Here is a 21,970-nt window from a genome sequence, read left to right as displayed (position 1 = left end):
AGCCTAGCCTACAAACCTCAGGCCAGTAACCACAGGAGGGTTCCTTTTTTAGGAGAGTTTTATTCATTCATTGATCCAATATTTACAGGGGTTCGAGGGGTCAGGCTGTGCTCAATGCAGAGGCAACTGCCATGCCTGCCCCCCAACCGACCCCTCCCCCATCACTATGTACAGATAAGGGGCCTGCTTGGATCACCTTCAAAGCCACCTGGCAGAAGCCATGGGGCTATGTTTGGGGCCCGAGCTCCAGAGGCAGTGCTGGGCCCATTACCCCTTGGCATCAGGCCCTTCGGGAACACTGGGGTTCCAACTGGTTGTCTTGGTCCTGCTGTTCCCCCACCCTGAGTGCCTTGCAGAGGCTTAGGAAGCTGGCATGGCAGGGAAAGCTGAGTGGTGCCAGTTTCCCGCAAGCAGCCCTGTCTTTGTTACCCCTAAGAGGAGGGAGACATGGTAATACTGAGGGGCTGGGGAGAGGCTCCTTTGAGCCCAAGGCTCCAGGGACAGAGCCCAGGAACCCAAGGTAGGCCCACTATCAGGGCCACAACACTGACAGCAAAGAGCCCCCGAGCCTTGCCACAAAGAGCAGACTGACAAGCCCGACTGGAGCCAGGGAGTTTAGAAGCCACCAAACAGCTCAAACACTCTTCTCTGCTCAGGCCATGGGACCCCAGCAGGCTGCGCACCCCACCCCCACTGGGACACTCCACTCCCAACCCAGCCCAGCAGCCGGGTCCCTGAGTTTGGAGTTCTCCCAGGAGGAACGAAGAGCAGACCTGGCTTCCTCACAACAGAGACAACTGGCGGCTGGGGCTACAGCAGCAGGCCCATGCCCACCCAGGCCCCACCAGGATGACAGCTGTCAGGAGAGAATGCAGAGTCAGGAAGCCGGCTATGTCAACACAGTGGTGGCAAGATGGGCCAGAGCCCAGAAAAATAGACGTCTCTGTAGGTAAAATATATATTCTGCTGCCCAGGCAGAAAGGCCAGGTCCTGCAGCTCCACAGCCGGCTGTGGAGGAAGCCGCAGCACCTCGCTGTGCCCCAGCTCCAGCTGCTGCTTCCTGAGCGCTGACCTGGGGCTGACCTGCCCTACCAGGCCCAGGGGCACAATGCAGGGAATCCCAGCCTGGCTCCCATCCCCAAGGTCTGGGCTCTCTGGCTGGAACTATTCAGTAATACTGGGAAGGGGAGAGTGGGGCAGGGAAGGGACCCTGGTGAGGGCCACACGGCAAGAGCAGGCTGCAGAGTCAGGGCCAGCAGTCCTCACTGGCGCTTAGCCTTGTATGGGCGCGAGCGTTTCCGCCGGTCAGGCTTCCGCTGCTTGTGGAGCCGACCGATGCTGACCCCTTGGCGCCGCCGCACTGAAATGTTCTGCTCCACCAGGTTGGCCAGCATGCCTGCAGAGAGGCAGAGGCAGAGGCCTTTGAGCAGGTGGCTAGATGCCCAGCAGCCACCTGCTCAATAGGCCACAGCCTCAGGCCAGGAGCTGAGGGTGTCACAGCCCTCCCTGAGACCCACAGTCTGCTCAAGCTCCAGCAGTGGCCTGACACGGGGGGTATCTGAGGGACATGGCCTTCAGCAGGGCATGCCAGGTAAGAAGCAACAGTGAGTCCCCTCACCTTCCTGAGCCAGCATGGAGATGAAGGTGCAGATGAACTCATCGTAGTTGTGGGTCCTTCTCTGGTCATCAATCTGTAGGAAAATAGGGTGAGGGCACTGCAACACATCTCAGAGCTGCCACCAGCTGACCTCGGAAGGTCGCACTTCTGGGAAGGCAGGCAGTCAGGAGCAGAGGACCAGGCAGCTGGAGAGATGACCCACCTTGAACTTCTTCCTCTTCTCCACCTCCTCCTTGAGGCAGGCCTCATAATTTGCAATCTCAGCCTCCACACACTTTAGCAGTGCCAGCAGCTCCTGCCAAAATCCAGCATTGCACCCATAAAGGCGGCTGGCCAATGCCAAAGCCACACTACCAAGAGGCAGCAAGAGGCAAAGATAAGCAGCCAGGGTGCCTGGAGCTTATCGAGGCCCCTGCCACTACTTAACCCAGACAGCCTTCCTGGTGCATAGCTTCAGCCACCAACCTTCACAAAACTCCAATTAAGAACCCAGCCCTGGGCAGCAGTACCCCAAGGCCCTTCCCTCTGCCAAGATTAGGAGAGAAAACTGTAGGGGCTTACCTTGGGTGAGTACTTCTCCCCACTCAAGGGCTCACCGGGCCGGACCAGCCCAGGCTTCTCTCTGCCATCCACAGCTTCTACCACCTCCTTCTCCTCTGGGCTACCAGACCCTTGGCTGCCTTGGCTTGGTCTGATGGAAGGCGAGGAACCCTTCCCACCCTCTGGGAAATGAGAAGACCCATCAGAGTGCAGGACACTGGTCACTTGGCCACCTCCCTCCTTGGTACACCAAGTGGCCAGTGAGCCAGCCCAAGGCCCACCTGTCAGTGCCAGGGGACTGAGCACACCATCCTCAGCTAAATGCAGCAAGCCCGTGCTGATGACAGGACCCAGGTCACGTACAGCGCGATTGTAGCGTATACAGTCAACACGCAATAGGCTGTCATCCTCTCCAAAAAGCACTTTGGAGATGTGGGAGGTGACAGGGCTGGAGGGTCGCGTTGGGTTGGCTGAGCGGATGGGTGAGCGCAGTGGTGAGTTGAAAGCGCTGCCAATCTCAGAGGCTGTATCTGTGCTCTCATTGCTGGGGGTGGGTGAAGGCTGAGAATGCGTGGGCACTGCCACAGCTGGACTCCCTGCCCCGCTGCTGGTCTTGATGGACAGGGGAATTGAGAGGTCTTTCTGGGACTCTTTGAGCTTCTCAGCCAAGACGTTGATGGTGTTGGGCTGCAGCACCGATAGCTGTCCATCCCCGGAGCCACTCAATGGCCCTGGCTTCCCTGGCCCCTTTCGCTTATACCTGTGGGGCCCAAGGAGAGGTGAGCCAGGGGAATGGGTCAGGTGACCACACACCCAGCAATACCCAGAATTGTCTGAACACATCCTGGCATCCAGTGACTGACAACTACAGCTCCACACCCACAGTCCAGCAGCCTGACCTGGCCACACCAAGCCTGGCACCCTAAACTGTAGCCAGGTATCCTCACAGGACACCTTTGCTATTCCAGCTGCTGGCCTTTTGCCAGTGCCATGTCTTCCAGCAAAGCTATCCCTGCCCCACCTCCTCCATCCCTGCTTCATCCAATTTTTCAAGGCCTAGCCAAAAGGCCACCTCCCAAAAGGACACGTCTTGATGTCTTGTTGAATGTGCTCAGCCCTCCCCCGAGCCCTCCAAAAACTTCTTGGGACCTGGAATCAGCCCCTCATGCCAGCCACCCCCAGGCCCTACATTCAGCAGGTGCTCAGTGTTTGTCTATCTGCTGAAGGGCATTCTCAGACACAGGCTGGAATATTCAAGATAGGCTCCACAGCCCTAGCGCCTGCAGCCTTACAGAGAGGGGGCGGACCTCATGGCGGAGTTGGTGTTCTGCATGTCATCCTCCTCATCATCCTCATAGTCGTCCTCATCGTCGGAGAACTGCTGGGGTGGGCGGACTGGAACTCGGCTGCGGCCCACACCTGCTGCCAGGTCTTCCTCCTCCTGGAGCAGAGACCCAGGGTGGCCACGAGCAGGGGTCAGCCCAGGCTGGGCACAGCACTCAGCCGGAGAGAAAGCCAACGTGGTTCTCCAGAGCCCACCCCCACTACCTGCCCACACTGGGCTTCTGAGAGAAACATGGGCCTTTATTTGGCCAGCAGAACCCAACCCATAGAGTTGTACCAAGGAACATGATCTAAACCCTCAGTCATGAGGCTGGATTTAAAGCCAGAGCAGCTCTCTCTGCCTCCCTAAACCCCTGCCATTAGGGGGCTTCTGAGTATCAGACAGAGGAACAAAGCCCAGGTAGAGGGTGAACACCAAGGAAACCACCTGAGGAAACTGCCTGTGACAGCCTCTCAAGAGAATCCTGGAGGGAATGCTATGGAGACACTCCCAGCTCACCTGCATGGGGGACTTAGCATAGTTGTGATTGTCCAGAAAAGCTGGCAGCCGCTGGACAATGGGAGTGGGGTTGGGAGGAACCCCATTGAGGCTGCTCCCTGCAGGCTTCACCACCAGCTTGGGTTTGCTGGGAGGGCTGTGGGTCAGAGCTTGTGCGCATGAACCAGCCACCTCCTCCACACCGTCTGAGAGGAAAAGGAGCACAGGCAGGACCGTCAGCCAGATCCTCAGGAAAAGCTGTCCCCAGCCCACTGTCTTCCCAGTCCTGTGACACAGCACTCCTCCCTGTCCCTTCCCAGAGCCAGCTGGAAGGATGGAGATCAGTAGGCTCTAAGTCATGGGCCCACGATGACAGAAGAACGAGATGGAAAAAGAGAGGGAGGCAGAAAGAAAAAAAAACCTCTAAGATAACCAGAAAGGGAATATGGGTTACAGAGAAGGCTCAGGGGCCTGTGGTAACGGCAGCCCTTTATAGGTGCCTTTCTTTAGGAAACAATTCTCCCTCCATTTTCCAATGGGAGAGGGCTGCAGGCACTGGGCTTGAGGCCTCCCGCAGCAGCCTCTGAACCACTGCCCAAGTGCCACCATAGTTTAAAAAGACTTGCTCTGCTTGGGTCTCCTAGGTCAAGCTATGCCGTGCTGGATCTGAGGCCCATGCGAGGCCCCAAGACCCACAGTACCTGTGTGGGTGCCCTCAGAGGCCGCTGGGGCCCTGCTTGCCTCCAGAGCCAGGGGAGACTTGCCACTGGCTGGTTTGGACTCCTCAGGCAGTTGTGACTCTTGAGACTTGTGGGTCTGAATCAGCTCTGGTTGCGTTACCCTGATCAACTAAAAACAGAATCCAAGGCTCACAGCAGTGAAGGCGGCCCCAGCCTCTACCTTCAACAGCTAAGGGCCTTGGCTCTACCCATTCCCTCATAGGGGAACACAACAGCCAAACCCAAACTTCCTTTTAGAAACTACTTTCCCTCCCTACCCCAAGTCCCACCTTCCCCACAACGGGCACAAAGGAGAGAAGTGGTTAGTTGAAGCCAAGATCCACAAGAGAGAGCGATTTGGGAATCAGAGACATGCCCCAGTGAGGAGGAGGAGGGCATGGCTGGGCAGGACCCAGGCAGGAGGGTACCCACCTGCTGCAGGGCCTCCAGTATTATCTGACGGTTCACCTTCAGCACGTGCAGCCTGGCCTCGTACTTGATCCTGCGGTCAGGCACCACCGCCATCAGGTTGAAGCGGATGTCATGGTAGGGCTCCCTGCAGTCACAGCTGCAGCTGTGAGAGCAGCTTCTGCCCCAGCCCCACCATCAAGCTAAGGCAGATATCCTAGCAGGGCTCCCTGAAGTCACACCTACAGCCACAGGTACAGGCCCCACCCCAACAGGCAGGCAGCAGCTGGCCACACACACCAGGCACCTCAGAGACTGTGCCTTGCAACAAGCTGTGTGAGGGGCCTGGCAGGAAGTGAGCCAGCACACCTGGGCCACCCAGGCCTGCCCTTCCCCAGCCTATCCCAAAGCAGGCCACAGGTAGCCTGGGCGGGAAATAGAGCAATGAAGTGGGAACCCAAGATCTAAGCCCGATCTTGCCAGATTCACCATGTGGCCTTGTACAAGTCATCTGACCTCTCTCTGCCTTGGTTCCTTTTTCTGTGTCCCTTCCAATGGGGACACAGCTCCAGAGGGTAGGGTAGGCGTAGGGCCCTTACCCTGCAGTGGCGAGGCCGATACGCTCCATGATGACCCGCCGGGCCTTGTCTGTCCACTCCTCATCCTCCCCCCAGGGCCCTAGGGAAGACCAAGACAAGGAGTCATCAGGTGGGAAGCCCTGATTTTGGGCAGGTCAAGAGTGGAAGTGAGGAGTTGCACCAGCAAGTCAGGGGCTAGTCAAGCAATGCATTGCAGGGTACCATCTAGCTAGAGCCAGGTGTCCTCAAAACCCACCACCTACCACTGAGTCCCAAGCACCTGAGGACCCTGGACCTCAGTTCCTTAGGAGGTAAGCAGAGAAACGCAATGGGCCCCCCAGCTCGGAATGCCTACCATGGTCAATGGGGTAGACCTTGAGCCCGTCTAGCTCAAAAAGCCGGCCTGTGATAGGCACATAGCTGACAAAGTGGAATGCCTCCATGGTCCGCACTGCACTGAGGCCGTTCTGCTTCTCGGGGAGGTGGCGTGGCTCGGGCCTGGGGAAGGACACAGTCAGGGCCCAGAATGGGCCAGCCCTTCCTCGCTCCTACCCCCATCAGCTCCCACAGCTCCCACACACCTGGCATGGCTATTATGTGCCTTGGCCAACTCCGGGGCGTTGCCAATCGCATATCCTTTGCTCTAGAGAAAAGAAAATAAGACCACATCAGAACAACTCATGTGAGCCTCTGGGTGGGGGGAAAAGCTCAGGAAAGCAGGCCTGAAGGTGTTCCAGGGATCTGAAGAAGCACGGTGGACTCTCCTGAGGGGCAGAAGAGAGCTCTGAAGCCCCAAACAGATGGGCTTTCATGGCCTTGCAGTAATCAGTGGGCATTAGGGAGCAACATGGCCTGACGAAGGGCTGACAAACAAAGTCTTAAAATGGTGTCACTTAAGAAAGTTCCTTCCTCCCTATGTTTGTCTCCTTCCCTGACAAATGGGCCTAAAACTAATTGTCTTACACAATTAAAGGATCAGAGGTAATTTAAATAATCACTTGAAAAGGAAAAAGCCTCATAGTGCCAAATGTCATATGGTGGCATCACCAGTGACCCTGGAGGTCAGATCTGCCCAGCCAGCTGTGAGCCAGGATTAAGGCAGCGTGGCCTACCTCAGGGCTGAAGCCTTTGGTGAAGTCCTTCATGCGACTCAGGGTGGGCCCCAGGTCCACATTGCTGCAGTTCAGAAGCACGCTCAGCAGAGCATGTGTGGCGCAAGAGTTGGGGATCAGCTGTGAAATCAAGAACAGTCACCCATACACAGCATCCCTCAATCAAATCCCATATACATCAGGAATAGGGACCCAAAGAGAGTCGCATCTGGACAACAATCCTCATCTTTGCCCAACATTTGTTCATTCAATTGAATACCCACCAGATGTCTGCGGACATGGAGCGTGGACTCAGGCCCCACAACTGCTCTAAGGATACTCCCTTTTTTAATAAAGAGCTCAGTTCCTTCTGCAACCACCACCCTTGGTATCTGCCTATCTCTTCCTCCTGCCTTCCCCCACTTCCACTTTGCAAGCAAAGAAAATGACAGCATCCCACCCTCCAGACAAAACACAGAGCCCAGCAGACCTGGTGGGCAAAGAACATATTATTCACAATGTCGTCATCAATCACGGACGTATCATCCACCAAGGTAGAGACCTTGCGACGGGACCGGCGCTCTTCGATCCATTTGAACAGGAAAATGAATCCATACACAGGGCTGGGGAAAGTAAGGGGCAGAGCTCGACCAGGCAATTAGCATCCCCTTTGTTCCTTCCCTGTTCCCCTGCACTGTTACCACTCAGGCACCCTTCCCATGATCCCACCTCTCCCCTGGTTTCTTCCTAACACTGCCCAAAGTGGCCCTGAGCCCTCCCGTCCCAGAAGCCTGCCTCAGGCACTCAAGCATCAGCTTCTGGCTGTAGTGCTCCAGGTGTCCACCCAGTGTCCTTATGAAGTCTAAGGTTCTGGTATAAGAGAAGAAAAGCTGGAACCAACAGCCCAGGACAGGGTAGGAACAGAAAGTGAGAAGAGAACAAAAATTCTGATGGGGAATTTCAACACTAATTCTCACTTGTGACCCCAAGGTCTGGGCCCCAATGCAGCCAAGGAAGGAAATGAACACCCGTATCAGCCCTTTCCTTCCTGAGAAATAAAAGCAGAATTCTCAGCTCAGTCACTGTAGCAGTTCCTCCACACCTCTATTCTGCAGGACTATCAAAATAAGACCCTGAGGTTGGTCACCCAGGAGAGGCCTTGTAGATGCCACACACCAACCGATACAAAACCCTTATGTGGAAATTAAAGGCACTGGCACACGGTCACATTAAAGCTGTCATTAATAAATTACAGCTGCACAAAAGGCACTGTGTGACCTGGGTCTAGGGAAGGGGCTGGCTTCCTGCTCCAAGACCAGAAAAGGCAGCAGAACTGTTCTCCAAAGGATGGCTGGGATTCGTATTGGGGAAAAGGTGCTACTACATAAAGGGAAGTGCTGAGAGAAGACCGGGAGAAAACAAAAATATCAGCTTGATCAGGAGGGATGCTACCTTAAATGAGATTTACACAACTTGGGGTTCCTGATACTACCCCCCTTTGAGGGGGACTTTTCCCCGAGCCCTTCCCTAGCCCTCCGGGCAGGAAAGGCGGTCCTGGTGCCAAGCCACTCACCCCTGGCACTTGCTCTGAAGGTCATAGATCTCCTCCACTTGCACCCCTTTGACACCTGCGATCAGGAAAGGAAAGAAGTTGGGAAGGGCAGTCCCCGGCCGTGCAGCGAGGGCGCAGGACTGGGCCCCCAGGCCCGGCGGGTAGAAGAGGCTCTTACCGAAATCTTCCACCAGGAGGGTGAAGAGGCCTGGTGGGGCGACAAGAGCGGGTGGTGGTCAGGCAGACGCGTCCCGGGCCCGCCCTGCCTCCCCAACCCCCGCCGAGCCGGCGTCCTCCTCACCAGGGTCGCTCTCCAGCTCCAGCCAGCCCTTATTCATCTTCCCGCGGGGCGGCCCCTCAGCGCCATGTCCAGGCCCTCCCGACCCACCGCCGCCCCCGCCGGGAGCCCCCGACGCCCACCGGGCCCCTAGCCCCACACACAGACAACGGGGCCCGTCGCGTCACCCGCCCGCGCCGGTGATACACGTCACCAGAGAGCGACAGTCTCCGCCCCGCCTCCGAGCTGGTCTTCCGGGTGTTTGCGCGGGAGGGAGGGGCAAAATGAAGGGGGCGTGGCTAGGGGATAGGGCGGGAGCTGAGTTAAGTGTTAGTGGCGCGAAGGGAAGGGGTGGGGCAAAAGGAACGGTGGGCACGCGGCTTTTAGCGCGCCGCGGTCCCGTTCTGCAAACTGCGTCGCGGTGGTCCCCGCGGCCACAGTCTCCCTGCGTCGTGCCCTGGCCCCCGTTTGCGCGCTCGCCCCCTTCGCCGGCGCAGTGACCGCGCGGGGCGGCCTCCCGTGAGGTAGCTACAACGAATAAAGCTCCGGACCAGCGGTGCCCCCGGCGACAACTGGGCTGGCGACCCCGTGCTCTACCGTGAGGAGCAAGCTGCGGAGGCGACCTCCAGCCCGGCCCCGCACCAACCTTCTAGCAGGCACGGCATGATCCTGGTCTGACATCTGCGGGATGCTCCTTGAGCCCCTTCTCCGGTTGTTACTTCGCGGGGACGGGTGTGGCCACACCGACACTTATTTTCCAAAGAAATCAGTGCTTATTCTTGCGGCGGCGGGGCCGAACACGCTTATTTATTTTTAATTTTCTCAACAAGCTTTTACCCAGCACTTACCTATCCAGCGAAACAACTTGCTAACCGTTTCAAGGTTGAGAAATCGCTCCGTTAGGAAATCTCGGACTGAGCCGCTTGTGGAAGCCCGCCTTTGCATCGTCCCTCCTCAAATGTTTTGAAGGTTGTTGCGTCTTCCCGTAACTGCCGGTGCGCCCAGAACCCCATTCAAGGAACGTCTTGGTCCAGCAATGCAAAGAACTGACGTTTGAAGGTTTTATTTCTGTTCCTAGACGATCGCGAGTTCCCGAACAACTCGGAACCGCTCCGTAGTCAGCTCAAGTGGAACCCCTATTGCACGCCCTTCTCTCTCTTCCAGCCTATCCAAGTGCTTTTGTGGAGTAAGAAGCCGTCCGATGTCATTGCTTCTGCAGGTGCAGCTCAAGGTTTAGAAGAGATGGAGCAAATACAAAGAAAGGAAGGGCGGTATAGCCTTCCTTAGTAGTTGCCTTAGTGGTTGTATTCATACAGACCAGTTCAAGTCCCTGAAGAGGCTCCCCCTTTCCAGCTATACAGTGAGGACATGGGTGCTGGAGTGTGTGTCCCCAGAATAACCTGATTCATTCATTTCTTCTAACAAATGCTGTCCTCTCCCCTAACTAAACACAGTCCTCCCTTGATAGGAGTAGATTTTACGTCTTTTGTCCACCTTGTCGTTCAGGGATTCCTCCCCCCATCCCCCCCAACCAATGAAAACTGTACATTGTATTGTAGTCTGCTGACACTGGAGAGGGGAGGAGTGGCAGGGTGTCTTCATATTTGGAGAGCTGGACAAAAGTTGAAAGCAGGCCAAACCTCAATGGCCACCTGATACAAGTAAAAAGAAGTGACAGGAGCCATGGGGTGATTTGGCAGTGTTACCCTTTGTCTCTCACTAGAGGGAGTTCTTGTTTTAGGCAACTGAAATCCCACAAATTCCTTTTCCTAGCAAAGAACTCGCTAGAGCTCGCTATCTAACTTTTATGGGTAGAATGAAGGTATGCATACTTGGAGGCAAAAGAAGTCTTTTTTCCTGAGTGCCACCTCTTGCATTTAGTGGGCACAAACAAAACAACCATTTAGCCAGTTCACGCAGTGGTTCCAAGTTCGTATACTGTTGCGTGATGGCAGTACCTCTGACTTGGGCAAATACCTCTCTGTGACATCTCTGTGCCTCAGTCTTCTCATCTTGAAAATGGGGATAATAATGGCACCTACTGCATGGGGTGGGTTGTGAGTTAACACATGTAAAATATCTAGAACAGTTCTTGACACGATTTTATAATTATTGGTTGTTACTAGCATTGATCCTGGGTGGGTCCCTTATATTCCATCATATGGGTTGGGAGGTAAACTGCACTGTTGCTTTGACCCTGTGAAACTTGCTAGCCAACTGTAGGATTAAATTGCTGACCAAACCCTACTTATTTTTATAGCTGGTAGAGCCTGTATTGTCCACATAATAGTAAAGAAGAAATCAAGATAGAGAAAGGAAGCAGCGAATGAAGAATATAAAAGAAAAGAAGGAATGTCAAAGATTAAGGTAGAGTAGGTGACACAAGGGAGTTTGGGAGAAATTATCCAATGACCTATGGTATATGCTGCACTTTTTTCCCCTTTGCATTGTCTCGCAAGCTAGGGTTGGCTCGTGTCAAAGCACACACCAGTAATCCCCTGGAAGCTGCCCAGTAACCTACCCTCCCAGGTCTGTCCCTAGTGCTGGCTCTGGAACCCTACTGACTAGGTTCATATCCTTGCTGTAACACTTGCTAACTAGGTGACCTGGGACAGGTTACTTCATTTCTTTATGCCTCAGGTTCCTCATCTGGAAAATATGCATCATAATTGCACCCACTTTTTAGAGCATTCTGTAGAATCATTGAGTTAATACCTGTAAAGAGCAAAGAATAATGCCTAGTAATGGAAAAGTCTTTTTGTGAACGTGGTACTACCTGTAATTCAGAGTAGGTTGCAGAAGAAACAGTAAAAGAGTTAAAGGAAGTTTGCTTCTGCATTCACTCAGTCAACACAGTCAGTACAGGCACCTGGAACAGAAAGTTGATTATGATCTCACATAATTCAAACAATTCAGTGGGTATGTTTTATGCTTTCAAAAAATATGAAATAGGGGTCGCTGGTTAGCTCAGGTGGTTAGAGCACAGTGCTCATAACACCAAGGTTGCTGGTTTGATCCCCACATGGGCCACTGAACTGCGCCCTCCACAACTAGAATGAAACAACTACTTGACTTGGAGCTGCTGGGTCCTGGAAAAACACACTGTTCCCCAATAAAATTAAAAATATAAAATAAAGGGCCGGCCGAGTGGCGCGATGGTTAAGAACTCGCTTGGGATGCCAGAGGGCCCCGGTTCGGATCCCACATATGAGGGCCAGTGACACTGCCCTCTACAGCTAAGATGCTGAACAACAGCTCAACCTGGAGCTGGGCTGCCGTGAGTCGCTGGCGACGGCGTAGGCTGCAGCCCCTGTGGCAGTGGGTTGCCATGGGCTACCGTATGTAGCCAGCATGAGCGGCCAGCAGCCGCAGTGAGCGGCCGTCCAGAAGCTGGCGACTGATCTGCCTCGCCAGGGAAGAGCGCAATGATGGTGCCAACTTGGGCCAGTGAAGCAGTGTCCTCCACAACTAGACTGAAGAACAAAACGACAGCAACTTGTCTGTTCCCCTTCCCCTAATTCCCCAGTACTGTTCCCATCCCCCCAATTACCCAATAAAAATCTTTTTTAAAAAAAATGGTTTAAAAAAATATATATATATATAAAATAAAAAAAGAAACTGAAAAGCCTTTAGGTATTTTGGTCCTTCATCAGACCCATGGATGGCATTTTGAGAGAAATGTTACAAGGGATGTTGACAGGATCCTCAAAGACCACTTTGTACTTTTTCCATTTCTTGTATAGAAAATCTGCCAACACAAGGAAGGTAACCCAGAGGAAGCCATCTTCAGGGCCTGGTAAGAAAGAGTAAATGTTCTGTTCTGCCACTGACTCCCAACCTCAGCAAAGACCACCTGTGTAGGGCAGCAAACTTGCTCCTCTCACTGTCAATCCTATATCCTTCCCAGATTCTCTAAGATGCTGAAGAACTCAGGCTCCATAATCTCTAAATGTCATGTCCAAAGTTCAAGAAACAAGGCCACTTAAGACAATAAAATATGAAGTGAGCAGCTGCAGCCAACTCCTGCAATGTGGCCAAAATTATATAAAGACCTAACTGATACCAAAGAACACTTCATCCCAACCTCCCTCCTTGTCAAAATGACCCTCTTCCCAATATTGTACTCCTCCTTGTACTTAGATGGTTACACTCCCAAAGTGAATTCTTAACATTCTCTCTTCCAGTATGCCGGCTATGCCTTCGAGAACCTGGGGACCCTGAAAAATTAGGGGAATTTCTTCAGAAAGACAATCTCAGCGTGCACTATTTCTGTCTTGTGAGTATAAGGACCCTTTGCTTTGAATGTCTCATGGGTTTTGCTGTACAGTCTGTTCTGTTTTTGCATCCAGCCTCAGATCCATAGCCCTGTTTATTTATTTGTTTTCCTTAATAGCTTTTTTTCTTTTTAAAATCCAATTTTTAAACAGTAATATACATACCTGGTATGAAATCCTAACAGTATAAAGTATTTACCATAAGAAGTTTCTTCCCAAAACAGTATTCTCCATCCTTCTCCCTCTCCACAGAAGCAAATGCTATCAACAGTCCTTCCAGTTATTTTTCCCCCAATATTTTTTTTATTAGGTATAATTTACATATTATAGAATGCACCTATGTTAAGTGTACAATTTGATGAGTTTTGATAAACATATATCATGGGGATATAATGTATGTATCCCCATGTAAATACTGTCCAAATCAACATAAATATTTCCATAACCCCAGGAAGTTCCCTCTTCCAGTCAATCCCCTCAGAGATAATCACTGTTCTGATCTATAGATGGCTTTTGCTTATTCTTATGCTTCATATAAATGGAATCGTACAGTTTGTACTCTTTTGTGTCTGGTTTCTTTCACTCAATGCAGTGTTTTAGCAATAGATCTGTGTTGTTGCATGCATCGGTAGCTTGCGCCTTTTTATTGCCTAGTAGTAGTCTGTTGTATAGTATAATTTGCTTGTTTATCCACCTGTTTATGGACATTTGAATTGTTTCCATTTGGGGGTTATTATTAATAAAGCTACTGTGAATATTCATGCACAAGTCTTCTCGTGAACACGTTTTTTCATTTCTCTTCGTCAAATGCCTAGGAGTGGAATTACTGGTCATATGCTAATTACATGTTTAACTTTATGTGAAGTTGCCCAATCACTTTCCAAAGTAGTTGTACAAGTTTACACTCCTACTAGCAGTTTATGAAGTTCCAATTGCACAGTATTCTTGTCAGAACTTGATATTATCAGTCTTTTTTAATTTTAGCCATTCTACTAGGTGTGTATTGGTATCTCATTGTGACTTTAATTTGCATTTCTCTGATGACTTAAGATGTTGAGCTTCTTTTCATGTGCTTATTGGCCATTCACACGTTTGTTTGTTTGTTTTTATGAAGTGTCTATACAAATATTTTGTTCACTTTAAAAGTTGGGTTGTTTTGTCTGATTGAGTTGTAAGAGTTCTTTATATATTCTGAATATAAATCTTTTTTTTTCAGATACATGTATTGTGACTATTTTCTCTCAGTCCGTGGCTTGCCTTTTCATTTTGTTAATGATGTCTTTTGAAGAACAAAAATTTTGAATTTTGATGAAGCCTGGTTTATCAATTTTTTCTTTTATCATTAGTGCTTTTTTGTGTGTCCCAAGAAATCTTTGCCTACCCATTGAATTATATCGGTGCCTTTTTCAAAATCAGTTGACTATATATCTCTGCATCTGGATGATCTATTTTATGTCATTTATCTGTGCATTAATCCTTACACCAATATGACACTGTCTTGATTATTGTGGCTTTATAGTGTCTTGAAATTAAGTATTGTAAGTTTTGCAGTATTTTCCAAGATTGTTTTGGCTACCAGATCCTTTTCCATATAAATTTTATAGTTAGCTTTAAACTTATCTTTTTAAAAAAAGGCCTCTTGGCTTATGATGGGGACTGAATTGAATTTATAGATCAATTTGGTAAGAATGGAAAAACAATATTGAATCTTCCAATCCATGGACATGATGTATTTCACCATTCATTTGGGTGTTTTAAAATATATCTTAGCAATTTTTTTTTTAAGATTTTTATTAGGGGATTGGGAGGATAGGAACAGTGCTGGGGAATTGGGGGAAGGGAACAGACAAGTTGCTGTCCTTTTGTTCTTCAGTCTAGTTGTGGAGGACATTGCTTCACTGGCCCAAGCTGGCACCATCATTGCACTCTTCCCGGGCAAGGCAGATCAGTTGCCAGCTTCTGGACAGCCGCTCACACTGGCTGCTGGCTACACACGGTAGCCTAGGGCAACCCACTGCAGCAGGGGCTGCAGCCTACACCAACGCCGGCCACTCACAGCTGCCCAGCTCCAGGATGAGCTGTTGTTCAGCATCTTAGCTGTAGAGGGCAGTGTCACTGGTCCTCTTGTGGGATCCAAACTGGGGCCCTCTGGCGTCCCAAGCCAGCTCTTAACCAACGCGCCACTTGGCCGGCCCAATGGTATTTTAAAATTTCATTTTCAAGTTTGTTGCTGGTATATAGAAATGCAATTTATTTTTGTACGTTGATTTTATACCCTACAATCTTGTTAAATTCACTTATTAGTTCAGTTCTTTTGTTGATTTTTTTTTTGTGAATGCTTTTGGATTTCCTGTGTACACAATCATGTCATATGTGAATAAAGACAGTTCTGCTTCTTCCTTTTTGATCTTTGTCTTTTAATTCTTCTTCTTGCCTTATTGTACTAGCTAGAACTTTCAATCCAGTGTTGAATAGAAGTTATATGAGTGAATATTCTTGTCTTGTTCCCAATATCAGAGGACAGCATCCAATTTTTCACCATTAAAATATAATGCTAACTATAGGTTTTTCATAGATGCTTTTCATTAGATTGAAGAGGTTCCCTTTTATTCCTAGTTTGCTGAGAGTATCATGAATGTGTGTTGAATTTTTTCAAATGCTTTTTCTGCATCTATTGAGATGATCATGATTTTTTTCTCTTAATTTTGTTGATGTGATTTGTTACATCAATTGAATTCTTTAATGTTAAATAATCTTACATTTCTGGTATAAACTCTGCTTGGACATAATGCATTATCTCTTTTATATGGTACTGGATTCAATTTGTTAATATTTTATTTTATTTTTTCACATTTACACTCATGAGAAAGATTGGTCTGTGATTTTCCTCTCTTGTAAGCCCTGTCTGGTTTTGGTGTCAGGTCCTAGTTAATTTCAATGCATTTATAAGCATATACATTTTCAACATAAAAATAAACATACTATACACCTTATTTTGTATTTGTAGTTTGTTCTTTTTTTCACCTCATATACTTATGGAGATCATTCCACATAGAACATATTGTTTTTTCTTTTTAATAGCTAATTGGTAATCTGTGGTATGGGATGCCAAAAAGTATTAAAATAAACCCCTATTAAAGACTATTTAGATTTTTTTCTAAGCTTTCACTATTGACTTTTCTGTTTGTAGAAATAATACATGCTGACTGTAGAAAACAATAATAGTTAAAAGTATAAATAAAATAGAAATCACTCATATAGTCCTAAAGCCCTGAGACAGTGTTAAAATAGATATGTTTTAAAGCTTATTGGGAACATACAGCTATAATCCAAGTGTCCTCAAGTTATCTAACCTTGTAGGGTCACATTTTCTATCATGTTAAAATAAAATAACCTGGGCCCCCATTCACATTACATGTAATTACTGAAGAAAGTCCAGCACCCTCCCCAATATTTTTGGAAGATTCTTGGGATGGAGCTGGGATGCTGACATTCTTCCAATGGATGTGCTCGTACACTGTTTATGAGTACGTAACAGTTTACTTTCTTTTCCTTGATTTCTCATTCCAGACTTGCTTTGGGGGCTTTTCAAAAACAAAAAGCCCTTTAAAGTGTGTTTTTAAATAAAAGGTCAATTCCTCCCCTTCCACTATAAGGCAGGATGACTATAGTCAGAACATTTCCCTTCCTATAGAGAACACACTCTGGGAAGAGTATTTACTCTGTACCAATGGAGCAGAGCAGCCGGAGGCGTAGGAGTGTGGGTCTGTGGGCCTGGATGTGAATTCCAGCTCCGCTGCCTCCTTGCCGTGTGACCCCAGCTATGTCACTTACCGTGCTGCACCTCAGTGGCCCCCTCTGTAAGATGAGGATCACAGCAGCATCTGTATCACAGGGTTGTGGTGAGCATAAGATGAGTCAATACACAGGGAGTATTTCCCCAAAGTACACAGTACACAGAAGCAGTCCTCAGTTAGTGAGAGGCAGCATAGCACAAAGGTGGGTAAGAGCCCAGGTTTCAGAGTTCTGTGGGCTTGAGCAAGTCACATAATCTCGCCTATAAAATGGAGATGATGATAGCACCTACCTCTTAAGGTTGTTACAAGGATTAAACGTGTTCATATTTGGAGAGCACTTAGAGCACCCAGCACATAGTGCTGTGGAAGCCTTTGTATTAAGTAAATTATCCTGTAAATGCATATATATTCCACCAAGCTCTTTTTCTACTCTGTCCTCCTCACCCCACTGCACTTTTCACTGATCATCAACCTGGTTCTGCTGTCCCCCCCATCCCCAGATCCTATCTAGCAAGTTGCCTCAGAGGGGCCAGTCCAACAGAGGTTTCCATGGCTTCCTGCCTGAAGACATCAAAAAGGAAGCAGCCCGGGCTTCTAGGAAGGTTAGATCCCCTGGAATGGGGGCTTTGGGCGAGGCCTCTTTTTCACACCTCTCTGATAGTCCCTGCCTCTGTTCTTTACCTTAGTTGTTATGTTAGAAGTCAAGGGATTGCTGGATTTCCCAACTGGTCCTTCTCTTAAGTTCCATGCTTCTCTGGGGTGTAGTATGCTAAGCGTGGAGAGGGAGCAACCTCCTGGGAAAACAAAAAATTCAGTGCTGCTTGGAGCTCAAGAGTTGTCAGATCCACTGAGCAAAGGGAATAGCTGTTGCTTCACAGAATTTCCATTCCATAGAATGATGTGCCCCTGAATGTCTGTCTGTCTTTCCCGGGGCCCTGAGCACTGGCTGGGATCTCATTTGCAGATCTGCTTTGTGTGCAAGAAAAAGGGAGCTGCCATCAAATGCCAAAAGGATCACTGCGTCAAAAACTTCCATCTTCCCTGTGGCCAAGAAAGGGGTTGCCTTTCACAATTTTTTGGAGAGTACAAGTGAGTGATGAAGGGGAAAAATCAGGCTGCCCTTTTGCAACTTGCTATTAATTAGCCACTAATGAAATCAGAGTCCAGTTCTCACAGGCCTGTTTTGACTCACCAGGGAATCTGTGTCTCCATTTAATAATGAGAAACAGTGTCTTGACTTGGCAGTTTCACAGGGCTTACATCTTGCTTCCCATCCCCTTCTTAAATTACAAACAGCTGCCATTCTTAGACAGCTGCTTAGAGCCAAGTGGGGCTTTCAGGAACTAGAGGCTGTAGAGATAGTCACCGAGCTTTGCTCAGTGGAAGAGCAGCTGTGAGAAGGCATGTGGCTGTTGTTCATCCCACTCCTCCGCCTCCTCCCCAGGAGCATGGAGGTTCACTGGGCACCAGCCAGGGCAGTTGATTGCCCTCCCTAGGCCAGGCAGCTGGAAAACTGCATCAACAACAAATCAGAACCAAGTCTATTTACTTTGCCGCAGATCATTTTGTGAAGAACATCGCCCAACACAGGACATCCAATGGGGGAATGTGGGGGAGGAAGGCTGCATCTTGTGTTGTGAAGAGTTATCCCAAGCAAGTGTGGAAAACATCCAGAGCCCATGCTGTAGTCAAACTGTCTACCACCGCGCATGCATACAGGTGGGGCTTTCTCTGCTCTGGGGACCTTCCACAATTGCCCTAGTTCAGAGCACACTGGGAATGCTCAGGCAATCTCTGCTGAAGGCCTGTATGCAGGGCTGGTTCCAGGCAGTCAGAGGAAGGTCAGCCCAGCATCTGGTTACCCCTGACCTGTAACGCCTCATTCATGATAAGATTTAGACTGAGCAAAATCCTCAGGATGCCTAGAGTAAATGAGCTCATCCCAGAATGAGTCAAGTAGCCTCAAAATCAGCCTTGCTTCCTGGGTAAAAGGAAAGAGAAATGTGTGTCCAGGTATCTGAGCTCGGCTGGGTCAGCACTGCCAAGCCCCATAGCCGGAGGCGACAGCTAAGGCGCTTCTGGGGGCCCTCTTGAGCTTTCGGCCCCTGGTCTGGCACCTGAATTTGCAGCCCTCACCCTAACCCACCCAAACTCCTTTTCCTGCAACCCTCGGTCAAGCTTTCCTAGCAACGTCTTGTTTGTGAGATGGGGGGGGGTCAAAGGTAATGTTTCTACAAACACAGAGCTCTTCCATGTTTCTCTTACAGAAATATGCCCACACATCAGCAAAGCATTTCTTCAAATGTCCACATTGTAACAACCGAGAAGAGTTTCATCAAGAAATGCTAAGAATGGGAATTCATATTCCAGACAGGTAGTGAAAACGCTAAAGCAGGAAATGAGCCAGGGAATGGGGTGCCTAGATTTCCAGAGAAGAGGGGAATGTGAAGACAGTTTAGAGAATGAAGAAGGAGCCAAGGCATTGACATATGGTGAAGAGGGAATGGGTGGAAGGAGAGCTTTTCAATTATCAAAAGAAAAGGGCGGGGGGAATGTAAGGGTTGGGGGGATAGGCATGTTTCTGAAAAGGATACTTTGGGGATCAGAATTCCTAGGTGTGTGTGTGTGTTGAGGGGGGGTGGGCAGGGTGGGATTCTTGAATTCCAGTGTGGAACTAAGGAAGCCCCGTGTTCCACTCATCCTGCTTCAACCCTCTCCCGCTGCCGGGCCAACCTCCCAGCTTTGCTGAAATTATTCAGGCAGCCTGTTGAACTCTTTTGCTGTGCTAGTTTGCGTTCTTCCTAGTTCCTCCCAGGTGGACAAAGGTTTCACCCACAGATTATGTGTCCCTTACTCACTGTTTGTTCTCTACTGCAGAGATGCTGCCTGGGAACTCGAGCCAGGGGCTTTTTCAGAGTTGTATCAGCGTTATCAGCACTGTGATGTGCCCGTCTGTCTGCATGAACAAGGCAGAGACAGCTTTGAGGACGAAGGGTAGGGAAAGGCTCCTGGCTAGAAAGATCTCTCATCAGTACCATCTTAGGGTTAGACCTTGGCATAGTTTTTAGGAGCAAAGAAGGCACTTTTGTCTGCAGACCTCAGGGTGAACACCATTGCTAAGTCCCACTCTTGAGCAGCCCAAGTCTCACTCACACACACGTGAGCAGGTCTCTGCAGGGTCTGTTTCTCCTTGTGTCCAGCGGAGAGTGGCCAGTTCCTTTCCAAATCTGCCTTCCGAGTATCTGTGCCTGACTGTGGGATCCTGGGATCAGCACTCAGCCACACATCCATCATGGGTTAAAAAGTACAGTAAAAAGTACCTGGGAAAGCCCTCAGCAAAGGTCTAGCCTGTAGCAAACATCCCGAGAGTGCTAGTTAGTGTTAGATTTGTGCCCACAACCATTCCTTGTTTTCTTGTAGGAGGTGGAGCCTCATTCTGTGTGCTACATGCGGTTCCCATGGAACCCATAGGGACTGCTCCTTTCTTAGATCCAACAGTAAGAAATGGGAGTGTGAGGAGTGTGCACCTTCGGCTGAAGCCACAGGTGGGACTGAGGGGTGGTCTGGTGTAAGAACCGGGGTAGGGGTGGGGGGACTTGTGGTACCTGGGAAAGGAGGAGGGCATGCCACCAGGATGGGGACTTAGTGGTGCCTTTAATTGAGGAAGGAAAGGGGCTAGGGAGGGGTTAAGGACCTGTGCCTGGGAGAGACAGAAAGTTGAGTTTTCTTCTCCCACCTTTTATTCACCACAGACTACATACCTGAACACTCAGGCGACATCCCCTGCTGCAGCAGTACCTACTACTCTGGGGGGCATTTCTGACACCAGCCTGGAAGAGCATCCGGGACCTTCTTGGACTGATTTGCTAGGACCTTCCTTATTAGACAAACCAGAGTCCTCTGGTGGCAGGAGGGGCCACTCCTGGCAGTCCTAAGGTGTCAAAAATCACTAAAAGCTACAGAAAGTTTAAATAACAGCTTCTGAGTAGTTGCTGCCAAGCACGTTTAGGTACAAGGGTGTGTTCCTCCATTAGGCTTGGGGGAAGGAGCAGCTTGGACCTGTGAGACAAGGAAAGGGGTCCAGCAGTGAGGCTGTGAACCAAGCAAAGAGAAGTCCCAGGGGAGCGTGAGGACAGAGCAGTCCAGATGCCAAGCGCGGAATGTATGTATGGCTACAATAGCGCCTCTGCTCTTCCTGCCTGATTCCCAGAGGGCCCTTTCTTTTCTTCTTCTGCTGAGAGCCTTCCACCTTAACCTGGTTCTCATATGCCTCTTCTTTCTTCACCCGCGTGTGTTATGCAAATAAAGGCTTTCTCTCTGTTGGTGTCTCCTTATAAATTCACTCTGGATTTTATCTAGTGAACTAAGGAATCTGGAGGGTAGAGTGAGGGAATAGGAACTTAAATGTAGAACTTCCAACTTAGAACGTAGACACGTTGCCTTGGAGGGAAGCAGTTCGCAGGGAAATCAACTTTACGGGGGGGACAGAGATTTCATCATTGTGCAAATAAACACACAGGTTCTCATTAGGGAGGTGAGCAAGAAAGGAGTCCACACTGGCCTGCGAATAGGCCACTCTTGCAAAGCTTGGGGCCCTGAACCGCCGTGCTCACAGGCAGGAGGGACTCTGCTCAGTCCAGGCAGTGTGGCTTTCAGCACACCTCCACAGCATGCGGGAAGACACGGCTCCACGCAGGGGCCTGGCGGCGGGCATTTCCATGGGGTAAGGGAGCTGGGTCAGGACAGTTACATTAAGTAAGGCAGGTAGGATGACAATCTGGCTGAGGGTCCTGGGGGAAATTGAATAGAATCTCTCATATTTGTTTGTTAGTGATTATGGGGGATTTGGATTAGCAGGGGAAACTCAGGACCATTGCCAGATACTGAGTTCTCAGGGTCGCACTGAGTCATTGTCACCAACAGCAGAGGATGGGTTCTTGGTTCAAATGTTGCTGGCCCCTGGAAACTTAATCAGGTTGTACATGATTTGACCAGATTTGACCAGATTCACTTGGAATCACATGGCGGGGGAGGGGGTGGTAATTTGTGTCTTTGTTATCAAAGTATACAGGCAAAGTAATATAGACTTTCAAAAGTCTTAAGTCAAAAAGTACTAAAATGGGGCCGGCTGAGTGGCTCAGTTGGTTAAGAGCACAAGCTCTGAGCATCAGGGTCCGTGAGCTGTGCCCAAGCTGAGCTGCCACTGAGCTGGTGAGAGCACGTGCTCTTAACAACAAGGTTGCCGGTCTGACTCCCACATGGGATGGTGGACTACACGCCCCTCCACCCCGCAA

The 21,970-nt window shown here is 49.7% G+C and overlaps 2 protein-coding genes across 4 annotated transcripts; one reads left to right on the top strand and one right to left on the bottom strand.

Annotated features, from left to right (window-relative positions):
- Positions 1-44: 44 nt before the first annotated feature.
- On the bottom strand, positions 45-8,816 carry BAP1 (BRCA1 associated deubiquitinase 1). 3 transcript variants are annotated; one of them, XM_019628109.1, is made up of 17 exons: positions 8,630-8,761; positions 8,507-8,536; positions 8,350-8,404; positions 7,267-7,399; positions 6,798-6,917; positions 6,267-6,328; positions 6,041-6,183; positions 5,707-5,785; positions 5,132-5,255; positions 4,682-4,829; positions 4,002-4,186; positions 3,451-3,599; positions 2,440-2,918; positions 2,180-2,340; positions 1,821-1,913; positions 1,619-1,691; positions 45-1,396 (listed from the first exon to the last, which is right to left on the bottom strand). In XM_019628109.1, the coding sequence occupies exons 1-17, from the start codon at positions 8,664-8,666 to the stop codon at positions 1,263-1,265; spliced, it is 2,205 nt and encodes a 734-aa protein (XP_019483654.1). In that variant the 5' UTR covers positions 8,667-8,761; the 3' UTR covers positions 45-1,262. The 3 variants fall into 3 exon arrangements, with proteins under 3 accessions (XP_019483654.1, XP_019483652.1, XP_019483655.1); XM_019628110.1 differs by having other exon boundaries at positions 945-1,396; positions 3,466-3,599; positions 8,630-8,816; XM_019628107.1 differs by having other exon boundaries at positions 3,466-3,599; positions 8,350-8,536.
- Positions 8,817-8,865: 49 nt separating this feature from the next.
- PHF7 (PHD finger protein 7) lies at positions 8,866-20,629 on the top strand. The gene is given in 12 exon segments (XM_019628092.1): positions 8,866-9,824; positions 10,866-10,972; positions 12,349-12,401; positions 12,790-12,881; positions 17,177-17,278; positions 17,641-17,765; positions 18,236-18,395; positions 18,944-19,050; positions 19,554-19,670; positions 20,097-20,221; positions 20,429-20,495; positions 20,497-20,629. Coding segments are annotated over 11 exon segments (1,122 nt in total). The 5' UTR covers positions 8,866-9,824; positions 10,866-10,931.
- The last annotated feature ends 1,341 nt before the right edge of the window (positions 20,630-21,970 follow it).

The sequence above is a fragment of the Hipposideros armiger genome, unplaced genomic scaffold (assembly GCF_001890085.2).
Source record: "Hipposideros armiger isolate ML-2016 unplaced genomic scaffold, ASM189008v1 scaffold_748, whole genome shotgun sequence".
Classification (NCBI taxonomy): Eukaryota; Metazoa; Chordata; class Mammalia; order Chiroptera; family Hipposideridae; genus Hipposideros; species Hipposideros armiger.
This window is presented reverse-complemented; position numbering and strand designations above follow the sequence as displayed.